General features: G+C 41.2%; 3 protein-coding genes across 3 annotated transcripts in view; all 3 read left to right on the forward strand.

The window, feature by feature from the left end:
• The window catches only part of ror2 (receptor tyrosine kinase-like orphan receptor 2), a 44,913-nt gene extending 42,279 nt beyond the window's left edge, over nt 1–2,634 (forward strand). Inside the window, exon 9 of the mRNA XM_034602749.1 lies at nt 228–2,634. Coding sequence (XP_034458640.1) covers nt 228–1,685 — 1,458 coding nt within the window. The 3' untranslated portion in view covers nt 1,686–2,634. The remainder of the gene's footprint in view (nt 1–227) is intronic.
• Nucleotides 2,635–4,477: 1,843 nt separating this feature from the next.
• On the forward strand, nt 4,478–10,900 carry nfil3 (nuclear factor, interleukin 3 regulated). Its single transcript, XM_034602828.1, is given in 3 exon segments — nt 4,478–4,728; nt 7,778–9,154; nt 9,156–10,900. Coding segments are annotated over 2 exon segments (1,368 nt in total). The 5' UTR covers nt 4,478–4,728; nt 7,778–7,882; the 3' UTR covers nt 9,252–10,900.
• An 854-nt stretch (nt 10,901–11,754) lies between these two features.
• auh (AU RNA binding protein/enoyl-CoA hydratase) lies at nt 11,755–22,937 on the forward strand. The gene is made up of 10 exons (XM_034602853.1): nt 11,755–12,023; nt 14,485–14,552; nt 15,099–15,186; nt 15,326–15,412; nt 16,197–16,289; nt 18,027–18,083; nt 19,284–19,471; nt 19,696–19,746; nt 20,427–20,474; nt 21,717–22,937. Exons 1-10 carry the CDS (start codon nt 11,798–11,800, stop codon nt 21,792–21,794), a joined length of 984 nt encoding a protein of 327 aa, XP_034458744.1. The 5' UTR covers nt 11,755–11,797; the 3' UTR covers nt 21,795–22,937.

Consider the following 22,937-nt stretch of genomic DNA (forward strand, 5'->3'; position numbering starts at 1 on the left):
CATCCATGAATCTTAGTTCTTCATTTCATTGGTTCCTCAGGCAACACTTCCACCAATGCAGATTCTTATGTTTTTGATACCCTGCGGATTTTGGTCCGAACATCCATTACACCCATACACCTGAATTAAGAGCAGTTGTATTCCTGTGCTTACGTACTGCATTAGGCTTTATTGTTGACCATACACTTTGCTGACATGTATTTGTGTTTATTGATTTGTTGCTGCAGGCCAAGCTGAGGGAGATCAATATGTCAGCAGTACGGTTCATGGAGGAGCTTGGTGAGGATCGGTTTGGCAAGGTTTACAAGGGCCAACTGTATGGCACCACTCCTGGTGAGCCGGTCCAAGTGGTGGCCATAAAGACATTGAAAGACAAGGTTGATGTCACTCTCTGTGAGGAATTTCGCCATGAAGCAATGCTCCGCTTTCACATACAGCACCAAAGCATAGTAAGTTTGCTGGGTGTGGTCACCAAAGAGCAGCCAATGAGCATGATATTCTCCTACTCCAGCCTTGGTGACCTGCATGAGTATCTGGTGATGCGCTCCCCAAACTCAGATGTTGGCAGCTCAGATGATGATAAGACCGTCAAGTCCACTTTGGAGCAAGCCGATTTCCTTCATGTTATCACCCAGATTGCTGCTGGAATGGAGTACCTTTCTGCCCAACAATTGATCCATAAAGACCTTTCTGCACGAAACATCCTCGTCTTTGACAAACTCAGCATCAAGATACTTGATCTGGGCCTGTTCAGAGATGTCTACTCTGCCGATTACTACAATCTCATGGGCACAGGCCTTTTCCCTATTCGTTGGATGTCCCCAGAAGCAATTATGTATGGCAAGTTCTCCACCGACTCTGACATCTGGTCTTACGGTGTGCTGCTGTGGGAGACTTTCAGTTATGGTCTGCAGCCGTACTGTGGCTACTCCAACCAGGACGTGATCGAGATGGTTCGCAACCACCGGCTACTGCCATGTCCAGATGACTGCCCAGCCTGGATTTACACTCTCATGCTGGAGTGTTGGAGTGAATTTCCAGCAAGAAGACCTCGCTTCAAGGACATTCACACACGCCTGCGCACTTGGGAGAGTCTGTCTAACTATAACAGCTCTGCTCAGACTTCTGGCACCAGCAACACTACTCAGACCAGCTCTCTCAGCACAAGCCCTGTTAGCAACATCAGCATGAGCACCGCAAATGCATCCCGCTACACCAGCCCGAAAAAGAGCTCACCATTCCATCAGCCCCAGTTCATGCCCATGAAGGGTCAAATGCATCGGCCAATGGTGCCCCCACAGCTCTACATACCTGTCAATGGATATCACCCAATGTCAGCTTACCCATACCTGCAGAACTTTTACCCCATGCAAATACCAATGGCAATGCCCCACCAGCAGATGCACCACCAACCCCAAATGGTTCCCAAAGCTGGTTCCCACCATAGTGGCAGTGGATCCACATCTACAGGCTATGTCACCACTGCCCCCTCCAACACCTCTGCGACAGAGCGAGCAGCTCTATTAAATGAGAACTCCAAGACCACTGACGAGGACTTGGCTGACAGGGCATCCCAGGAGGAGATAGACCAACACGAGGACTTGTCAGTGCCTGAAACAGAATTGCTAGGTGATAATGACCCTCCACAGACTGAAGAAATGGTGGTCCGCTTGTCAGACACATAAGTGTGGTGATGTTTGAAGGACAGTTGAGCTAAAATATTCTGTGAGCTGTGCTTGCTTGCCAGAAAATTCAATGAGCAGCGTAAAGTGAAAGGAGAAATTCTGCAGAACTGTGACTGAATGTTTTTTATGGGTTTCTTAGATAGGACAGATACATTTGAATGCCAAGTGTTTGTCATGTTTGTACCTCTTACATGCCTGTGTCAAAGAGTAAGCAAAATTCAAAGTGCAATCCTATTCTCTTGAATGCCACAAGGGCATTGTTCACCTCCCACCTCCTGTACAGGCAGCCCTGCCTACCAGTTGGTAAGAATTAGCAAAAAGTGAGCTGATCACTCACACTCTTCCCACCCGCCCACAATGCCAGTGGTGTTTATTGGATTGTACAACCAGGCCATAGGTATTGCTACCAGAACCCAGAAATGAACCCAGGTTTCTGTGGTAGAAGACAAGGGCTTTACTTGTGTGCAGTTTGTGCACCCTTTGACAATTTGATGTTGTTTTTGAGGTGATTATTTTGTGGTTTGTGAAAGCCACAGACATAGAACAATAGAATGTATGATGACCAAAGATAGTAGTTTTGAAAGTAACTTTGTTATTAATGAAGTTAACTACGATGTATTTTGTAACTTACCGCCATCAAACAAAAGAATAAGAACAAAGACTCTTGTTGAATCTCTTTTGAGGCCATTGACAAAGGTCTTATTCACAACATGTTTCCCATGAAGCGGATCCTTTTTATATATACTTTTTTAACCAAGTTGTACAGATTTTTAATTTATGTACTTTGGTTTTGAACATTTTAGTTGTTAATGTTTTTCCTTTACTGGTGAAAATTGCTAAGCCTAGTGTGAAAACTATGTCCTTTCCACCACATCTGCTTTGTTTGCAGTTTTTTGCTTACCATGCATTGTGTAGATCCATCTGTGGAGTATCCAATAAAGTCATATGAAGAAAATTGTGTCTATCACTTCAGTCAGAGCAATAAAATAATGTGCTATCATTTGTTAATTTTACTTTATAGAGAAGAAATGCATTTATTGCTGATACCAATAAAATTATCTCAGGGATTTTATATTGTATTTCTCTAATCTTTAGATTCTTATTCACTGTGTGTGAGTGTGAGTGTGTGTGTGAGTGAGTGAGTGAATAGTACACAGCACCTTGCAGTATAATAATTTCAATATGTGTATATATATATATGATAATATAATAATAGACTGATACACACATATATATGAAGTTAAGTGTACAAAGCATATTTTCAACTTATGAAAAATGGCAACGAAAACAAAAGTGTTCAGTGTACAAAATAAATTGTGTGTGTGTTTTGTAATGAGGGGAACTAATGAGCATAAGTTTTATGCTCCTATTGTAGCTGAAATTCCTTCATCGACCACATTTTTATTATCCAGAAGCAGATGGAACACATTTAGCCTCTTCTCTTATTGGGTGCACATTAATACTGCAAATGTGACTGTTAACATAAATTTCAGATGTATACTTTCATCAAAAATAGCTTCCCTACTTTAAAATATAATCATACAGAAACAACCAAAATGCTCTGATGTACAGTACAGGAGATGTACTTAATTATTGTAGCTCACTTTTGCTGCCATCTGAATGTAACAGCTAAACTCTGTTTGATTTGAACTTTAAAAAACTCTGAGCTTAGTTGTTTAGTATTTGTGTGAGTGACAGGCTGTGTCCCAGTGAACTCTGGCAAAACTCCAGACTCTTTGAACTGGAACGTGGGCACTGTAGCAGTTAGGCCCATAAATATGTCACAGTAGTAACCATTGGGCCATTTACCAGGATTGTGAGTGTGGGTGTTGGGAGAGACTCAGCAGAGACTCTGGTCTGAAGCAGCCATTTTAACTCTGAACCTCCAGGTACGATCCAAATTCTTACCAGTGATCCAATAGTGACCCCTAGAGGTGTTGAGCAGTATGAGCAGATGGATTTCTGGTCGTTTTATATTTTAGCATTGCCTCACTTCATCAAAATCCATGCAGTGCAAGCATGTTTTATAGCAGCCCATAATAGGCTGTGTTTTGTGGATAAGATTTACATAATTCCACCACTGAGTATCTATAGGACATTATAACATTTTAATCAGCGTTAACTAATTCAGATTCTTATATTTACTGATTCTAACAGTAGTAGTAGTTGTAGTATGGTATAAGTGATACAAAGGTCAATTTTACAAATCACACTGTGATATATATTAGATATGGGTTTGGGTTTGACCGACCACATATAAGCCAAGCCAGTCTGACCATATATTACACACACACATATATATATATATATATATCTTGCTCTATAACTGCTAGTAAAACTTTATTATCCATAATAATTTTATAATAATATTATATCGTCATAATATTAGCACTATACTATAATATCCATAGCAATTTGATAATAATATAATATTACCATAATATTGACACTATACTACGATAACCATAAAATTATTATAATACTATTATATTATCATAATATTAGCATTATACGATATTATCCATTATAATTTTACAATTTTATTATATTATTATAATACTAGCACTATACCATATTATCCATTATAATTGTATAATTGTATTATATTATAATACTACCACTATACTATAATATCTATAATAATGTAATGTTATTAGCAGCAGTAGTGTGGTGGTAGTATCTCCTGGTGAAGCGCCGCACCTGAACGCACCACACGCGTTGCCGATGACGACATACATTTTCTATGAGCTCTGAGCGCTCTGCCGACGCCAAGCGTCATTGGCTGAAAAGTCTGAAGATGCTGCGTTGCGATTGGCTCTAGCGGCCGTCCTTTAACCTGGCTCTACCAATATAGTTAGAGCGGTGACCTACTAACATAGATCCATGAGTCAGGAGCCACCTTGAAGGGAAGCAGGTCCGGGAGGAGAGCGGGCCACCACCTCCGCCTGTGTGCTGACTGCCTGATGGGGCCAGTGGACTCGTCCCCGGAGCTTGGTACGAGGAGGAGGACCAGAGCCAGGTCAGCCGGCCGCGGGTAGAGAAGGTACAGTTGTGATTGGAGGTGCCGCTCAGCTCCATGTTCTCGTGTCCAGTGTTGGATGAGTGTTTACTCGCCCTGAACACCGCCCACAGTCCAGCGCAGCGCCGCGCACGTTCGCCTGCGTGCGGAGCTCTGGGTTGTGTTTCCACTGTGCGACAGAGCTCGTGTTGTTGTTGTGGTTTAGTTGGAGCTGGTCAGTGTTGGGAGTCCAGTGGCACGGGGCTGATTGGATCGCATTCAGACACGCGATCTAATCATGGTCTAATGTGAGGTGACACATTGCGACACGGTTTACACAGTTTGAGAGTAACGGCGAGTTATCCATCCCATCAGCGGCCCTGGATCTGTACGTGGTGTAGTTTCTCCTCACGTTCTAACAACACAGAGAGCTCCACCGTTCTGAGTAACCTATGATGTCATGTGAGTAAACAGTGTGTGAGCACGCAGCCTGAGATCTGTGGCCGAAATGTGTTCACATAGAGGTCATCTGATTTTAAACTCTCTCTCTTCTATAACCACGGAGTTTAAAACCGATCATCTAGAAAGACTTTCCCAAACCCAGGCCCGTGTTGTGATTGCCACCCAGCAGATCTTTCATAATGTGTGCAGCCATCGAAAGTGCTGGCAGCCGGAGGGACTCTGTTATTGTGTAATGTGGACACAATGAGGGAATGTGGTCAGCCCGACCCGACCCGGTCCGGGCCGAGCCCTCTGTGAACTTACGGTGAACCGGCCCGGTGCAGTCACCTCCTCACGTGTCGTCCAAATTTAGTCCTGGTGTCACATGTTTCCTCGTTAGAAAAGACAAAAGCGAGTGATAACAGCAGCCATGTTGGGTCAGATCCCAGCATTGGCGAGACCTGCTGATTTGAACACATGGAGCTTGTTGAAATGGTTCACAGTGGACTACTCGTCAAGCATGCAAACATTTTTGCTGAGTTGCAAGTACTCTCGTAGATTACTAAGGAAGTGGCATGTGGCTTCTCTGGGATCAGGTTCAATCAAATACATTCCCACTCCATATGAAAGGCACCAGTCTACACACACACACAAGCCCACCTGTCACTTCCCATTCACTCAACGAATAAATGTTGACCTACAGCAGCAGCAAAATTCGGACACAGTCAGCACACCCCTTTAACCCCTCTCCATATCATACGGAGACGACTTGGTGCTGTACTCATAATTAACATCAGTTATGGGGGAGTGTGTGGCTGTGGAACGGCGGCCTCCGGTTACAGGCTGTTTCTGTGTTTGAGCTCCTGCCAGGCCACATGTTATGTCACATCTGTCTTCAGTCCTTTTCTGGGTGTGTGGGATCTTGGAATCCAAATACAGGCCTTTTTTAGGCAGTTCTCCCCTGGCAAAATGATTTTTAAACCGAGGATTAGAAATTAGATTTAATATTCAACATAAGCAAAAAAAGTGTGTACATACAGAATTATAATTGCTTGACAAAATAATGCGTAGTAATTAGAGTTGTTGACTCTGTATGTATTTTCCACCCTTGTTAACCGTCACACACCTTCCCGTGACATATCTTACTAATAGGGGATTATGCCTTACAGCTCTTGAAAAAAAAAAAAAACAGTATATCAAAGTATTCAATATTTCCTAAGATCAATCACAAAACATACACAAATGTCCATCTTCTTCCCCCCCCCCCCCTTAGCACAGGTTCAGGAGTGACTTAATAGGTGGAATGCAACAGATGGAGCTAAAAACCTGAAGACTCCAGCCCTAGTTCACTCCTTGTGAAGATCGCCCAACTTCTTGAATTGGTTGTCCCCTGTTGCTTTTGTACATTTCCCTACTACATAGGGTCAACTATACATGAGAATCATTAGATACAGCGCTCTGCCATCTCGGCATTGACCTTCTGGGCTTACTCTCCTTGTAGAGGGTGTTGTTGATCGCCTTCTGGACAAAGTCCAGTCAGCAGTCTTCCCTATGATTGTGGTTACATGTACTGAACTACACCTAGAGATACATGGTATTTATACTGTACGAATAGTGTTTTTCTTAAACTCGAAATTAAATATTCGTATATTTTGAGATATGTTTTTTAATTATTTGAGATGAAGGAAATAATCCAAATTTAAAAAAATGCATGAAACATTTTAGTTAAAAGTGTAATGAGTATAGGATGTATAACAATTTCCACTTTCTTAAATAACTGATGACATTTATTTATTCACAATATTCAATTTGTTTAGATGCACCCATATGTAGTAGTATGTTCCTGACCTTACATACAACCTGTGTGAGTGTGTGGTCTTTATTCGGTCTCTGTGAGAAAAATGGAACACGTCCTTGAGTCAACTTTCCGTTTCATAAGACAAATCTACTACTGAACTTGCTTAAAAGTTGCGAGCTCAGACAGATACTTGTCATTTTGGTGTATAACTCATTTATCTCCCTGTCTTTACTGTAGAGATAATTAGAACATTTATAATCATGTAATTACATTAATTATAAAACAAATGACATAAATCATGAACAACAATTATCCTCTGCTGCATTTTTACTTCGAGCCATACACTGAAGTAAGAGACAGGCTGCACCAACAGACAAGGAGGAGAACTAAACAATAAGACAACATCTCTGTTAAGAAACTTCATTCTTATTAATAAACGATTATGAAAAAGATCAGTAAAGGAACTTCATCCTCATTAGGAAATGATTACGCTTAATTTTTTGCATTTTTTCCGCATTTCAGATTATTTAGTTGAAATGTTGATTTAAAGGACATGTTTTTTATTTCATTTAGTAAGTCGAGATGAATGCAAATAACACAGGAAGTGAAATGTCTGCTGGTACATTGCAAAACATTGTATCATCTCATAATACAACTGTTCTGAATCATCTGCAAGGCAAACACCCTCCCTAGAGAAAATACACCACTTTCAAAAATGACATTACCATTGATTATGAGACAAATTGTGATTTGTGAATATGGGCTATACAAATAAAATTTGATTGATTGATTGATTACATGATTAACTTTGTTTCAATTCAACACTAACATTTCAACCTCTCGTTGTTTTTCCAGATTTCCTCCAGTGGATTCATTGAATGTGGCTGTCAATGCATACATGCATTATGGTGAACAGTTAAAGACTTTCCAGCATATTGTCCGTTGCAGACAGTGGTAAATATGCAATCAATCAAGCAAGAGCTGGACTCCAGTGAGTCCTACAGTGGAGAGGATTCCCTGGCCCTGGCCCTAGAGGGGGCTAACAGAGACCTGATGGGCCACAAAATATCTGCGATTCCATTTAAGGCTAAAACTAGCTGTCGCAGGAAAAGGGAGTTTATCCCCGAGGAGAAGAAAGACAACATTTACTGGGAGAGGCGTCGCAAAAACAATGAGGCGGCCAAGCGCTCAAGGGAGAAGCGGCGCATTAACGACATGGTGCTGGAGACCAAGCTGATGGCCCTTGGAGAGGAAAATGCCTCCCTCAAAGCGGAGCTCCTGTCACTGAAGCTGAAGTTTGGCCTGTTGAGCTCAGCTGCGTATGCCCAAGAAGCCCAGACGTTATCCAGCTCCGCCACTGTCAATCTTTACCAGGAGTTTGTACCACCCACCAATGATCAAGGTTCTTCCAGCAGAGATTTGGAGTCTCTTCATTTGCGTAGTAGCTGTATATCAGTCATCAAGCATTCACCTCCCATGCCTGAGACATGCACTGCAACTCAGGGTAGCTTCAATGTCTGCAATGCCACAGAGGTCAAGCAAGAACCATCGGAGAATGGCAGCTATGCACAGGAGAGGAGTAGTCCCTATGAGCTCTATAGAAACTACATAGCCAGTCCTTTGTCTGGTGTTTACTCCCAGCCGGCTTCATTACTGCAGGTCACCAGGTCATCCAGTAACTCCCCCCGCACCTCAGACGATGGTGCTGTAGGCAAATTGTCCGATGGTGAGGATGAGCAGCAAGTCCCCAAAGGGTTCATGCCGTCTACAGCTGGCCCAACAAGTGTCATTGTCTCCACACACAAAGTGCCCGACACCACTTCTTCAGCTTTGCCCCATAAACTGCGGATTAAAGCCAGAGCCACTCAAATCAAAGCGGAGACCATTGACCCTGAATACGAGTTCTCTGGAAAGTCCCCAACTCCGGGCAGCATTACAGAGGGAGGACGCTGCCGGACCACTCACGACTCTTCAGAGTACACACAGTCCCCCCTGCTGTGCCCTTTGTCAGTACAGGTCACCAACATGCAGGGCTGGAGCCACCGGTCTGAGCAGTGGCATAGAAGCAGCACAGATGCACTGTGGGATGGCTGCAAGAGTAGCAGGCGAACCTCAAGCCCCATCTCAAACAAAGCTGCCGTAGATGGAGAAGAACCTTCCTATGCACACTCACACGCTGAGCACTTGTATATAAAACAGGACCTCGCCTCCCTTTCTGCTAAAGTGGCCTCCTTTGAAAAGACTGACGGCAACACAGCAAGATTCTGTGATAGAGTCCAACAGAAGCACCACTGATCATCAGTGCGTCATCAAAGGGTTGTTCCTCTGAATATCCTTTTTGTTTTGCATTTCCACTTCATTTGCTGTTGCACTGTGAGGTTATTAGGGTTAAATCATGTTTCCATTCATGTAAGTTTTCAAATAAAATGTGTAGACCTAATGGCAGAGTCTAAACCTATAGACTGCTCACTGTTACAAGCTGAGAGGTATAATTACAAAAGAATCAGTGCACAATACCACTGCACCCGCTCAGCTCCACAACAGAGCTGCGTCTGCTCCTCAGCGTCTCTTTTCGAACACAATGTTTTCATTCATTGCTTATTATGGCGGTGTTTCCAACCACTGTTCAGTTATCACCAACGGGAGTTAATACTTCCTGAAATATTAAAAGCCTACCAGGAAACAATGGCCTCTAAGGAAGGATTTCAATGTGAAATATCTGGAGAGTTTCCTTGACAGTAGTTTGATCAGGATTAGGGAAGCGAAAGCAACTGAAACTAATTCTGACTGGAATCAAAGTTTCTGCTGAGAGAAACCTGATGATGATGATGATAATAATAATAATAATAATAACTTGGATTTATATAGTGCCTTTCAAAGTACTGAAGGCCACTTTACAGAGTCAGAAAAAGGCTCCATAAATAATTGGATTCATTTAAACGGGAGTAGATCAGAAAGTGGGAGGAACCTCTTGAAATATAGCATGGTTGTGAAACGGCAAATAAGAGGCCCACCTCTGATATCAATCTGCTTCAGCCTTGTTTTCTCTGCAGAGCAGATTGACCAAATAAAGATTTTACACAGTATTTGAGAATTGTAAATTCATCACAGACATCACTGTAACACTTAAACCCACAGACTTATTGAGTAATGCAATATGGTTATTGTATTGAGAAAATTGTACAGCCCATGCCTCTGCTTTAAGGGATATTTGGTGCTTTATTTTACAGGTTTGTCATTTCAGAATAATCAATGTCATGACACTTCCTGTAAGGAGCGCTGTAGTTTGGTTTGTATTAATGGAAAGTAGATTTTGAATTGGCACATTTCCATTTATTGTGCAGCAGAATAGGCCTTGCAGTTGGCTCAGATTGAGGTGGGATCACATTCTAACCACATGCAAACACGTTTGTGCGGTTTGTGACCTTCCTCAGTGAGGTTATTTAGGTCTGTACTGTCTTACTCATCTGCACTTACTGTAACTAAGCACCCTTTACAGCTTCAATATTTTCCCTCATGTCATAAAGTGCAGTACATGTGCCCTTATTTCTTCATTTAATGTTTTTTTTTTTTACTTCGTTGACGCATTTTCACTCAAAATGTCCTATGATTAGAACATCTTTGAGAATGGCAAGTACACATACTGTTACAGAGACTGATCATTTATGCAAATAACTTTTATGAGTTAACTTTTAAATTCTCTGCTACTGTCACTGCTTCACTGTTTTTGCCAAACAGCCACGGCTCTTGCTCTCTCTTTTTGTAATAGTCTTGTTAGCTTCCAGACTGCTGGTAAAACTGACAACGTGTGTGACACTGGCGGGACAACTGTGACTACCATCTGATGGAAGTGACAACTGGACTTTATAAAGCTCTGACATTTATTCTGTCACATTTTGGTGAACAAATCATTTTCAAAAATGTTTCCAGAGATTCTGCATTACAGCCTCACACTTAATTGTAATTGTGTTATTACAGTTTACAGCCACCGTACCCCTGCTGTATGTTGTCGTGTAGTTCATTTCAAATGAATGATGTGTGTGCATTTGTTGTCATACTTTGGACAATCTCGTTGGTGATGACCACTTTCATCAAGTTATTGTAACAGTGATTCTTTTGTTTACAATAAATGTCTTATCACTGAATCATGTGTGCTCTTATATTTTTATAGCTTTCATATTCACCCAATATAAGTATACATCATGTATACAAAGCTTGCATTTGGAAACAAATCTGTACATGAACATATGAGAACCAGGGTTGTGACTGACGATGGACTGATGAGTCCATCTTTTGCTGTGAATCCAAACCATGATGATGCTTGACTGTGAAACCCTAGAAGCATATTATGGTCTGCAAATAGAAAAATAAACACCTTTATTTTTCCAAAGTAAGCTGAAGAAAAATTGGTCCAACTTTGTAGCACTGTGCAAAATGAGGTGCTACTTTTGCACAGTGTGTGCATTACTTTCAGGTAACTGGCTTCATCATAGCCTGAACGGGGATTTATCACTTATCTGGTGACATATTCAAGCTACTCATATATTTTATACATTAGCAAATGTGGTATTAGGACAGTCCTTATCAGATGTTATTGTCCTAACGTGTTAATACTAGCTTTATAGTGAAGATTTGAGCACGATGTGTGGCATTAGCAGATTATTACAGTAAAAACAGATCAAACAAAGTCACTGAAACTAGTTAAGCGGTACATTCAACTAAATGTAAGGCATCAAGTGTTCAGTGGCTTCGTGTTTTGTTTTCTTTTTCATATTCTCTCAGAAACACACGTGGCTGCGCCCGTCGCTGGTGGTGGAGTCAGGTGACGTGGCCACGTGACGGGGTTCACAGTTGAAAGTCAAGCAGCTCGTCAACATGGCGGCCCTGATGCAGACCTTCCGCGTGCAGGCGGCACACCGGGGCGGCGCGTGCAGCCTGGCGGCGGCTCTCTCCTGCACGAGACGTTGTGTTTTCACCGGGGCAGTGTCGCGCGCTGTGCGGCTCCGCGCTCCGGCTGCTGCGGCGGCGGCGGCGGCGCGACACTACAGCTCCGACCTGAAGGACGACCTGCGCGTCCGGTACCTGGACGGAGAGGACGACGGTAAGCCCGGTTGTTACAGTGTGTGTGTAATGTGTACCAGCGGGAAGAGACGGACGCGCCATCAGGCGTTCATACAAACTGTGAAGTCACAGTCCGACATCCTGATGGAGGCACAGCGGGGCCCCGCCCACCTTCACAGACTGCACGCGCTGACGTCACACTACGTGACCAGAAGCGTTCAGATAGTCCAAATAATATGAATCATAATTAACAATAACTCATAATCTCCTTTCCTAACCACTACTCATTGACCCCGATGGAAGACGTCACTAGGTCAAGGAGAGATGCATAGGAGAAGACGTAAGGAGTTAGGAGAGGAGATCCACTGTGCGGAGAAAATCCGACTCCACTTAAGCTCAGAGGTTTTTTAATACTTTATTTACATAAGAAGATGCGCACAAAATGTACAGTACGCTGTCCTGATCGCTGACAGTTATAATAAAGTTTTCTGTTTAAAACAGAATTTCACGTCCTGAGAAAAGATGGTTTCTGTTTGCCCACAGGAGATGACAACAAAACAGATTTATTAAAAAATAAAACAAACAAGACTGAAATGTAGAAATAATATATTAATGTGAGGAATATACGAGGGGAAAACCTTTTATATAAGTGGAGAGAAAAAGGATTGTGTCCATTCCACAGTCAGAGGATTGAAATAAGTTTTGCATTTGTGATGATGATGTTGTGAACTGTAAGTTCATTATGTTTGCTGTTTATTGTGATTCCGGACCGGACAGATGTGACAGAGAAGAAATCAAACAATCGTGTGATGATTCACATCCGTTCTGGATCGTGTCATGAGCGTTAAACAGCTGTTCTGTTTTCTATATTTACTTGGTTGTGTCCAGGTGCAAATACAAGGTTGTGTCGCTTTAAATGTTGCAGCTGCAAAGAGTTGTGGGGCGACATTTTCTCCTTTCCTTTCATAAAGACTGGTCTGGTCTTTCCTATGCTAAAGGAGATACGTTAGGAAGCATTGAAGCTCCTTTCCTTATCATTTAGAGAATTTCAGCAGCTCTTATTATGGTGGCCGCTGAAATACTGCCCGACGCTGCCCCTCCATCAGTGTGCAGTACCCATTGTAAACTGTTTGGAATAGGCTGTGGTGCCTCCTCAGATGTGTTCAAAGACAGTCATGTGGTATAACTATGACAAATAGCCTCACTTTTGATTATTACTTTGCCATTTACGATGTAGAACCCAACAGCCTTACAATACACTGTCACTTTGATTCATTGTGTGCTAAACTTTGTGTGCAGAGATTTTTTATAAACAGTCCATGGTGCAGAATAGAATGAATAGACTCATTTTATTGTCATTGCACAGTGTACAACGAAATTAAGCAGCAGTCCTCAAGGTGCACAATATAAGTAATAACAGCATAAGTAGTAGAAAAAGGTGCAATATATACATAACAACAACAACAACAACAACAACAACAACAACCAAATCCTGCGTGAAGTGTGACCTGAGAGAAACTGTTCACCCTATACCTAGTTTATCTGCAATGAAGATGTTATAGTCAATCCCTCCCTCCACCCCTGGGGCCCCCTGGGGCCCCCTGGGGCCCCCTGCAGCAAGAGAGAGAAGACGGTTTGCAAATTTCATGTCAGGTCTACTGAGCATCGAACTGAGTATCCGGCCTGTTTATCAATGAGAAACTTACTGGCATTTGTCTACTGTCACAGAAAGACACAGCCTGTATCAAGCCTTTACATTTGGCAGTTTAAGCCAAGTTCACACAACACGACCGTCAAAGTCGTTGAATCACTGTGCAGTTACACAACTTGCTGTCTTGTTCGGAATCTTGCAGTCATTGTGAGTCCATTCCACATGACTGACTGGCAACAGGGGATCACACACTGCACGGTCTTTCACATGGAGGAACCCCAAACTAGTATGTCGGGTCTCAAAACCTTATTTTGTCAGGAAAGCACACACAAGAGGTGACACTATGAGTCAGAATGATCCTCCCGCTCACAGAATAACACATCAAGCTGCAGGAGAAGTGAAACGGTTCAGTGGACGTCACAGTTGTAAAGAATAGAGAGCGGCTCAGGCCACATTTATATGTCTAAACCCACCCGAGGTTTCCTTTCACACATGCACAATCAGTTCTCCATTGAGATGCATGAGTGTTTTTGTCTACAGCACAGTAACAACGTCGGCTCGTATGACCTCAAATTCTCGTGACATTTTCGTCCATGTCTTGGACGCGTATGGCTTCACTTTTACATCCTGAGATATACTTATTTTTTTCATTTTTGCGTCACCTGTTAGAAACATCTTAAACCCCCCCCAGTCGCCACATCGGCTGCTCCAGAGTTTCTGCGGACGATCTAACAATGTGCTTCATAGTTGTGACATTGTGTTATGCGATGTCTATAATGTGGCTCATCATTAACATGTTGTTATTAAAGAGTTCCATTGTTATTCACCCTGATTTAACATTGTCTTTCAGGTATTGTTGTCGTGGGAATAAATCGAGCAAAAGCCAAAAATGCCATCAGCAAAAATCTGGTCAAAATGGTATGTATTACTATGAACCTTTTTATTACTTTTGGCATGATGAAGAAGAGTAAAGTCAGTGATTGGTAACAGACATGAGGCTGGAACTCTGCTTCTCTTAGCAGCATGTAGGTTATTATGATTTGAGTTGATTTTAGCAAATCAGCATGACGATATAAATGACCTGCTGTTGAAATTTGCAAGATGTGCACGTTGGTTCCTTTCCAAGCCTTCATGATATACGGTGACCCATAGTGCCCTGCAGTGTGTACATCTATGTACATCTTCTGAGAAGCACGGTCCTAGCTTTACTTTGACAACTCAGCAGTGAAGGGAGTGTTCAGTTGATGTGAAACAGAATATCGTAGAATTCCTGGACCTCTAAACTGACTTCAAGTTATTAGGTTTTTTCAGATTTTCTGATCTCTCTTGTAATGTCTAAGTATGTTCCAAATAATTATTATTGTTCTTAGGTGATGTAAAATAAGTTTAACATTCAAATCGTAAGACATTTGGAGAAATGTGATAGATGTGCAGTTTTTAATTTAAGCTTTTTCTGCCTTTCAGATGTTTGAAGCTGTGGAAGATATCAAGAAGAATAACAAAGTGCGTAGTGTCATTTTCTGTAGTTTGGTTCCTGGGATATTCTGTGCAGGTAAACTCACCTTATTCATGACATTTCTGTGTGCATTGACATGACATTTCGTGCGTGCGTGTGCGTGTGCGTGCGCACTCTGTGCTGCATGTTTGAGGAAGCCACTGGTTTGATTCTGCTACTTTCTGTTGGTGTGCAGGTGCAGATCTGAAGGAGAGAGCCAAGATGCAGCAGAGTGAAGTGGGGCCATTTGTGTCCAAAGCCAGAGCACTCATCACAGAGCTTGGTAAAGACTGAGCGTGACTGTTTGTAAATTCACTGCAGATGTTTGACTTGGATGTGTTCTTCACAGAAGACAACTTTGACTTTTTTCATTTACTAATGAAGGAATCACGGTTAGGTCAATTTAACTGACTAATTTTGTTATTATCATTACTTAAAACATTTGGGGGGGAATGATGCACAATAATTACATTATTGGTATCAGGTATCTATAACTATATCACACACTGCATCAGTCAAGTTGTTTGACTGTTTTCCACATTTACATTTGACATGGCACAAGTTATTAATTCACATATTCAACAATAACTATGAAAAGTGGATCATGATTCAAATGTATCTGATCTCAATATGTGTATATGCAATATGGTGATATAGTGGCCAATCAGCCTTGATGTGGAAGTGGATACTGCAGGGAGTTCCATTGCATCATATTTATTAAAAAAAATATGATTTGGAGCATCTGATATAAATTGGTCAATTGAAAGAAATACAAAATTGTTCATCTTCAATGTTAACAATACAGTGTGAGCCCGAGGCACAGCTACGTTCTCCTACATTCTCCACACCCAAGCCTTGAAACGAGAGAGAGTTTCTGTAGGTGGCTGGTTTCTGAACACACAACCTGACAGACTCTTCAGGCAGCTCTGCCAGAAGTGAAGAAAATAACAGTCTAGTGATATGAGTAGTTGATATGTTCTAGTTGAATGATGTTGTTTGTTCTGTGAGGTACATATGAACACATTGTATAGCTTTTGATTGGTACCATATTGTCTTTTCTTTTACAGGTAATCTGCCTGTACCAACAATTGCTGCAATTGATGGAGCCGCCTTAGGAGGAGGCTTGGAAATGGCCCTTGCTTGTGACATCAGAATTGCATGTAAGGTTTTATTTTGAGACTGTGCAAAACTCTGTTAATGTTTGTTATTGTAGAATTACTAACAGTTGATGGTAGCAGACTGAAATAAGTCTGTTTTAAGATGAGATGCGTTGATTTTCTGTGTACCAGCTACATATGGAATCAGTTTTCGGTCAAAGCAGTTCAAAGAAAATCCCTAAAACAGTTGAAAGTTAAAGTCAGAACTAAATGCCCTAAATGAAATGCTGTGCTGCAGTTAATTATACTGTTCTCGAGTATTTTTATTCAGTTTCCACCTTTTTTCAAATTCTCTGCGGAATTTTCTCTGCTTCAGTTCTACCACAAAGCTATTGTGGAGCGTGACAAGGCTAAAGTCATCTGGTGGAATCAGCGACACCTAGAATCAAAGCTGTTTTTTTCCCGGATAATTGTGAAACACATTGTTCTATACTCCATACTATTATAGTAAATCCAAAGGAAACAAAGATGTCACAAGCGCCACAACAATATCCTAATGTTTTACACACAGCCTTAATGAAGCGGACAGCTGAGCAATCTCCAATCATTTGAAGGTGAATTAGCCTCTAGGGGGGGTAACGGTTCGTTTGGTGTTTTTAGGTCCAGATGAAATTTTGATTATTAACAGCTATCTGCATATTTATGAAAAGCCAATAGCTGATGCCCTACAGTCAATGTGTTCTACTTCTTTTGCTCTCCACATGGACTGTTGACCTGCGGGCAACCACAGTCTGCTCAAAACGTATTGGTCAAACTAGACCTCGGTAACATGATGCTCCTGGTGCATCTGGAAACAGGGAGAGATTAAGATGTAGCCTACTGGGTGTTGGGTGGCAGGATAATCAGACGTAGTTTTATACTTTTATCCTCCCCTTTACTTTTACGATACTTTTATCGTCCACTTTAATTAGGTTTATCCTATTTATTTATGGGAGATAGTAGGTTTACAGAGTTTATCAGTCAGTAGAGTGTGTCACTCTAAAAACCATTATTAAGGCTACATAGTGCCATTAAGTGAAAGGTTTCATCTCATCCAAGAGGCTTCTTCCGTTTAATTCGCTGTCCCTGTGTTTGCAACTTTGCAAAGGCGTAGTCATGAAAAAGTTTGAGAAATTGACTCTTGGCTCTGATTTAACTGTTCGAGAAGTTGGTCAAACAAAAATCTCTGATGGTCAGTCGGCAGCAATTAATCGCAGTTCACTCCCCCTGTACACTGCACGGCAAACGACACATGACAAAGCTGAAGATCATGTGACTCTAAGAAATGGGGGCAAAACTGTGTTAAATCCCACAGTGTATGCTCAGCTTTACTGACTAACAAATGGACAGGTGAAAACATAACCACCTTTTCAGAGGTAATGACAAGCATGCAATAAACTGTGTGTGTGAAAGCCCCGCAAACCTTCTCTGTGTTAAGAAATGGCTTTATTGATGCAGAGAGCAGACTGTTTGAGTAAACTAGTTCGATTATCCTGATGATTTTATTAAATATGTCAGGAGTTAATGTTTGGATCTTGATTTAAACAGTGGTGGTGATATGAAAATAGTTATTACATATATTATTATTATATTGTTTATTTTAGAATCACTTGTATAGTAGTGTCTGAATGTATATACTGTGATATTGGTGAAATATAAAATGAATGCATTCATTATTTTCTCTGTATTATATCATACATGTATTCTAGTTGTTGTGTATATGTGTAAATAGTGCTAACTACTGCTTTTTGGTCCATCCAGCCAATACTGCCAAAATGGGACTAGTTGAGACTAAACTGGCAATTATTCCTGGAGCAGGTAAGGATATATTTTATTTTATTTCTGGCTTAAATATTTATTTTGTCTACACGTTAACTCATCATTGAAAATTGCCTGAATGGCCGTGATTGTCCAAAGCTTCCTGCCAGCAGCTGTGAGTTGGGCCTTTTGTTAATGGGATGGCCATGAAGTCTGCCATACAGATTCACAATACCTTTTTAAAGTCAAAGCCTAAGGTAATATCTTCAGGCTCCATATTGAATGTGCTGGGAAAAAAAGTTATTTCATTTCACTTATACACATAATTTGGCCCGTACATACGTCAGTTTTACATGCTCATTCAGACATTCTCCTTTGTTTCTTTTAAAGAAGTATTTTTCACACATTTTGCTTTGCTTTAAAAGTGAAAGTACAAGTCCAGATCAGACTTGAATAGGAGGCATTGAGAATATAAAGTGTATCTATATATTTAGTTTCGATTCACCACCTCACATCTGCATCACCACCTTCCCGTCTCCGAAATGTTCATACGAGTGGGTCAGAGTTGGCGCACATTCTCCCGTCAAGTTTGTTTTTATAAATCCCGACTTCAGCGTGAGAAGTTGTGTAAACATCTTTCAGACTCTGTTTTGTGCGTACACAACGGTTATAAATGAGGCTCCGGAACTCTGTGTTGACGTTAATACTTGGTCTGAAAATGGCCACAGAGAATAAATCTGAGCTGAAGCTGCTCTGTAGAAAGAATGATCCTCCTTCTGAACTCTGCGCAGGTCTGATCCACGGCTACAGAAGAGGCTCAGCCAGTTATTAAACCCAAGGGTTCATTGACTTTTATCAGTCCAATGAATGTTTAGTGGGTGTGTTCAATAACATCTAGATTGCATGGTATTCGTATAAACTTAAGTTATTAGTCTAAGTTTAGATTTTTTACCAACTCAGGCACACCAGGTAATACTGATAAGTTCATGGTTTTCCTTGACACAGCAATCTGTTAGTTTTCTGGAGTTAAGGATACGCATTTAAAAGTTATTATTTGCATTTTGCACTGAAATGTATAAAACCTTATGTGCTCAAGATCTGACAGTGAATACATGCTTACTGCTTGATACTTGTACCCTTTTTGCCTCTAACGTTTCTATCATGACTCATTTTATATGTTTATATAGTTGACAACCCGCATTATCATCAACATCTGTGGTCAAGGCCATGCTCCATTTAGGTTTCTCATTTCTTTTGCAGGTGGTACACAGCGTCTCCCCAGGGTGATCAGTGTCTCTCTTGCGAAGGAGCTCATCTTCGCAGCCCGGGTGGTGGACGGAACAGAGGCGTGTCGTCTGGGCCTCGTCAGTAAATCTGTGGAGCAGAATAAGAGTGGGGATGCTGCCTACTTGCAGGCTCTGGAGCTCGCCCGAGAGATCAACCCTCAGGTAACACCTCGCTGACCAGCACACATCTGTATTAAGAAGTTATACTTTACAGTAAGAGAAGAACAAAACGGTGATTTAGCCGTGAATGCCGTGACTAGATCAACTTTGTTTACTCCTTTTAATCCTGCAATAACAGCATTATAATATTTTATAATTCCAAACAGCACAAAGCAATTAATGAAGCTTTGTAATCTATAAGACAATCGAATGTTTGACTCTCACAGGGCCCGATTGCAGTAAGGATGGCAAAACTTGCGATCAACCAGGGGATAGAGGTAAGTCCCAGTAATTCAACAGCAGGTCTTTGTCGAGTAAGGTTGTGTTCACTAGGGTTGGGCAATCTAAATACCAGGTGTGAACAGGTGTGCTATAGAATACAAATGTTTGTTGTACATGTATAGTACGAAAAACACACACACAATGTGCTCAGCGCGATGATGTATTAGCAAATGCTTGTGCAGCTTTGTCATGTCAAAGGACCTTTGGCTTGTTGGTTGTGTCCGATTTAAAGCCCAAATAACCCCTAATAGGTGATTTTGTATTTTCCATAATTGCGTTTGCTGATATTAGCATACACCCCTGCACATGCGTGAGCACACATGCACCTGCGCAACTATACAGTATATCAACGGTTATTGGGCTTATGGTGGCCAGTTGTCATTCTGGTCTCTGTCTTTGAGAAGACACACATTAGTTATGTTTCACAGATGGTGCTCCCACTCATGTGCCATGTTACTCTCAACCTTAGAAATGACAAAACTTAAATGTTTGTACTAAAATAAAATCTGTATAGGGTGAGATGGTGATAGGAGCTGTCTCCAGTAAAAGAGGGCAATTCAGAGACAGTCTTGAGTTTTTGAATACAGATGCTTTTCAGTTGCACTCACTGTATCTCATTGTTGCTTATGAGAAATCTGAATCTGAATTCACTAAGAGATACCAAATTCTCTTTCAGGTGGATTTATCTACAGGTCTGGCCATTGAAGAGGCGTGCTACGCCCAGGTGAGAATCTCTACTAGTCAACTAGCTAGCTCAGTGCCTGTTCTAAACCTGCCTGTTTGGAATGGGCTGTTTGCTTGGCCTGTGTTTGTGTTCATCCTACCTGGTTTCTCTGCAATGAAGATTTTATAGCCAATGTTTTCCATAAAATGAAACAGAATGTTCTGTATTGCTGTTCATATGTGTGGTGTTTATATACATTTGAATGATTTACTTAACTGGTGTTACTTTTTCATACTTTGCTATTGGCTACTTCAAAGGCCTGTTAAGCATTGACACAATGTTTAGACCCAAGGTCACAACTTTTCAAAATACAAGCTCTGTGATGCAGCTCTATATGAAGCATTACTGCAGCAAAACAAATGTTGACCTTTTGCTTTGAGGACAAATTGCTAAACAGGAAATGATTCTATGAAAGTTGTTGCCAACTTGGTCCGCAGACTGAAGGCACACTGCCCCGCCCCCACTGCCTGCTACAGGGTGCTGGTCGTCTGTTTATTACATTTGTATTAATATTAAAGTACCGCTTGTCCAAATCGCACCAAACTTGGCTCTGCACTTAAAATAGACGCGCCAACTGTGAGGTCGATTAGCGAAACGATTCACGAGATATGCATTCCACATACATACAGACAGACACAGAGATGTTTGTGGAATTAGTAGGTAGATAATTGACCTGCTGTATATTAAACAAATATACATATGCTTTTGTTAGCTGCCCTTTGTTAGTGGAAGGAGCTAAGCATACAAAAAATCTCTGACTGATGCTAATGTAATTATAATTATTGGACCTGCATTATATAGTGTGTGTGAAACAACATACACCATGGCTGGGCAATTAACAGAAAATGTATCGAAACAGACGTTTATTACCTCTAACCGACTTAATCTATCTTGTTCATGTCAGTTAATTCGGTTAATACTTTCCGTAATGCATGCATTCACAAACGGTTGGGTTTCCGCCATGTTCATTTTGCATGGGCGGCCAAAAGTCCTACATGTTGTGTGCATGCTGTTCATCTGCCACAAACAACACACGATGGGATGTGCTGGGCACAAACAGGACATCAGTGTTTAAGTGTTAATAATCGTTTTTACTTTAACATGACATCAGTTCACACCAAAAAATCTCACATCATCAATATGAAACAACTCTTCCATGTCTCCCTCAGGAAACAGGTCAAGATGAATTAAATAAAGAGGTGTTTCCTCTTCTGTACTGATGTATTTATATTGTTATTTCAGGTGATACCAACCAAAGATCGATTGGAGGGTTTGGCTGCGTTCAAGGAGAAGAGGCGTCCTCAGTTCAAGGGCGAGTGAGGCAACGCTGGCCGAATACTTGCAGAAACTATCCCAGAGTTCTGCCTCCTTCTCTCCTACTGTTCAACTGCTTCCAACATATCTATGGGTGAAACTGTACAACACATTAAGCTGTACAGCATCCAGGGGACATCTGACTGCAGGGCATTAGGGCTGATCCTGGCTGGTGTATTTTAAAACCCTCGTTGGGTGTGACAACTATTACGTCAACATAAGGAGAAACCAAGTGAATTCACTTAGCATTGAACACTGCTTACAATACTCACAACCTCTGCACTCTAAAACAAGAATTACTTCAAATGGTTATTGCTGTTTGCAGTGTGAGTGGCAGGCAATCAGCAACAGTAGCCTCCTTGACTAGTGAACCAATCCAAGCCATTGAAAATCCTTTAAGTTCTGTGAATGCTGCAAGACCGATGCATCAGAAAGTGTATTAGATTTATACTTTGTTAGAAGTGTCCTGTGATCATAACACCAGATGTGTCTGCAAGAAATCATTACATTTTATTAAATGCTTATTGTGACATTCTTCCCTTCTTTGAAAAAATGTCCAGAGGGTGGAGGTTTGGATTTGACTGTTGAATGTGTGATGATTTATTTCTCTGTGCTAATAACAAACAAGACATGAAAACAACTCAGTCTTCATGAAGAATCAACAGAATCGCTCCTTTTTTCTACGAATCAAAGCTTCTGTCATTAGCCTGTTGTGAATGATGACTTCTACAGTGAGCATGGTCTGAACATGAACGTTTCTGTGAGATCACTAATGATGGGGGGGGCTCATGTATGCGATAAAGATGGCAAACTAAAATATTCATCAAAGTCATAAATATGTTTATTTCATGGACATTCAATTCAAAAGACACAAAAATGTACACTACATGAAAAGATGCATATAAATGAAGAAAGTTTCCACAGTTCTATCTGGAAGATGTTTGTTTCATTTGAGTGGTTTGACATACGTCTCTCACATACACACACTGTGGATTGACATGCTGGTTCAAAATCTGTTCAGTGAGGCTGATGAGTTACTAATGTGAAAAACACTAAAGAAATGTTTCAGATATGCAGATTACCCTCCCAAGTGCATCACTAACATATTGACATATTATAGAAACAATGTAATAAAAGCCTCAGATTTCA

The sequence above is a fragment of the Hippoglossus hippoglossus genome, chromosome 12 (assembly GCF_009819705.1).
Source record: "Hippoglossus hippoglossus isolate fHipHip1 chromosome 12, fHipHip1.pri, whole genome shotgun sequence".
Lineage (NCBI taxonomy): Eukaryota > Metazoa > Chordata > Actinopteri > Pleuronectiformes > Pleuronectidae > Hippoglossus > Hippoglossus hippoglossus.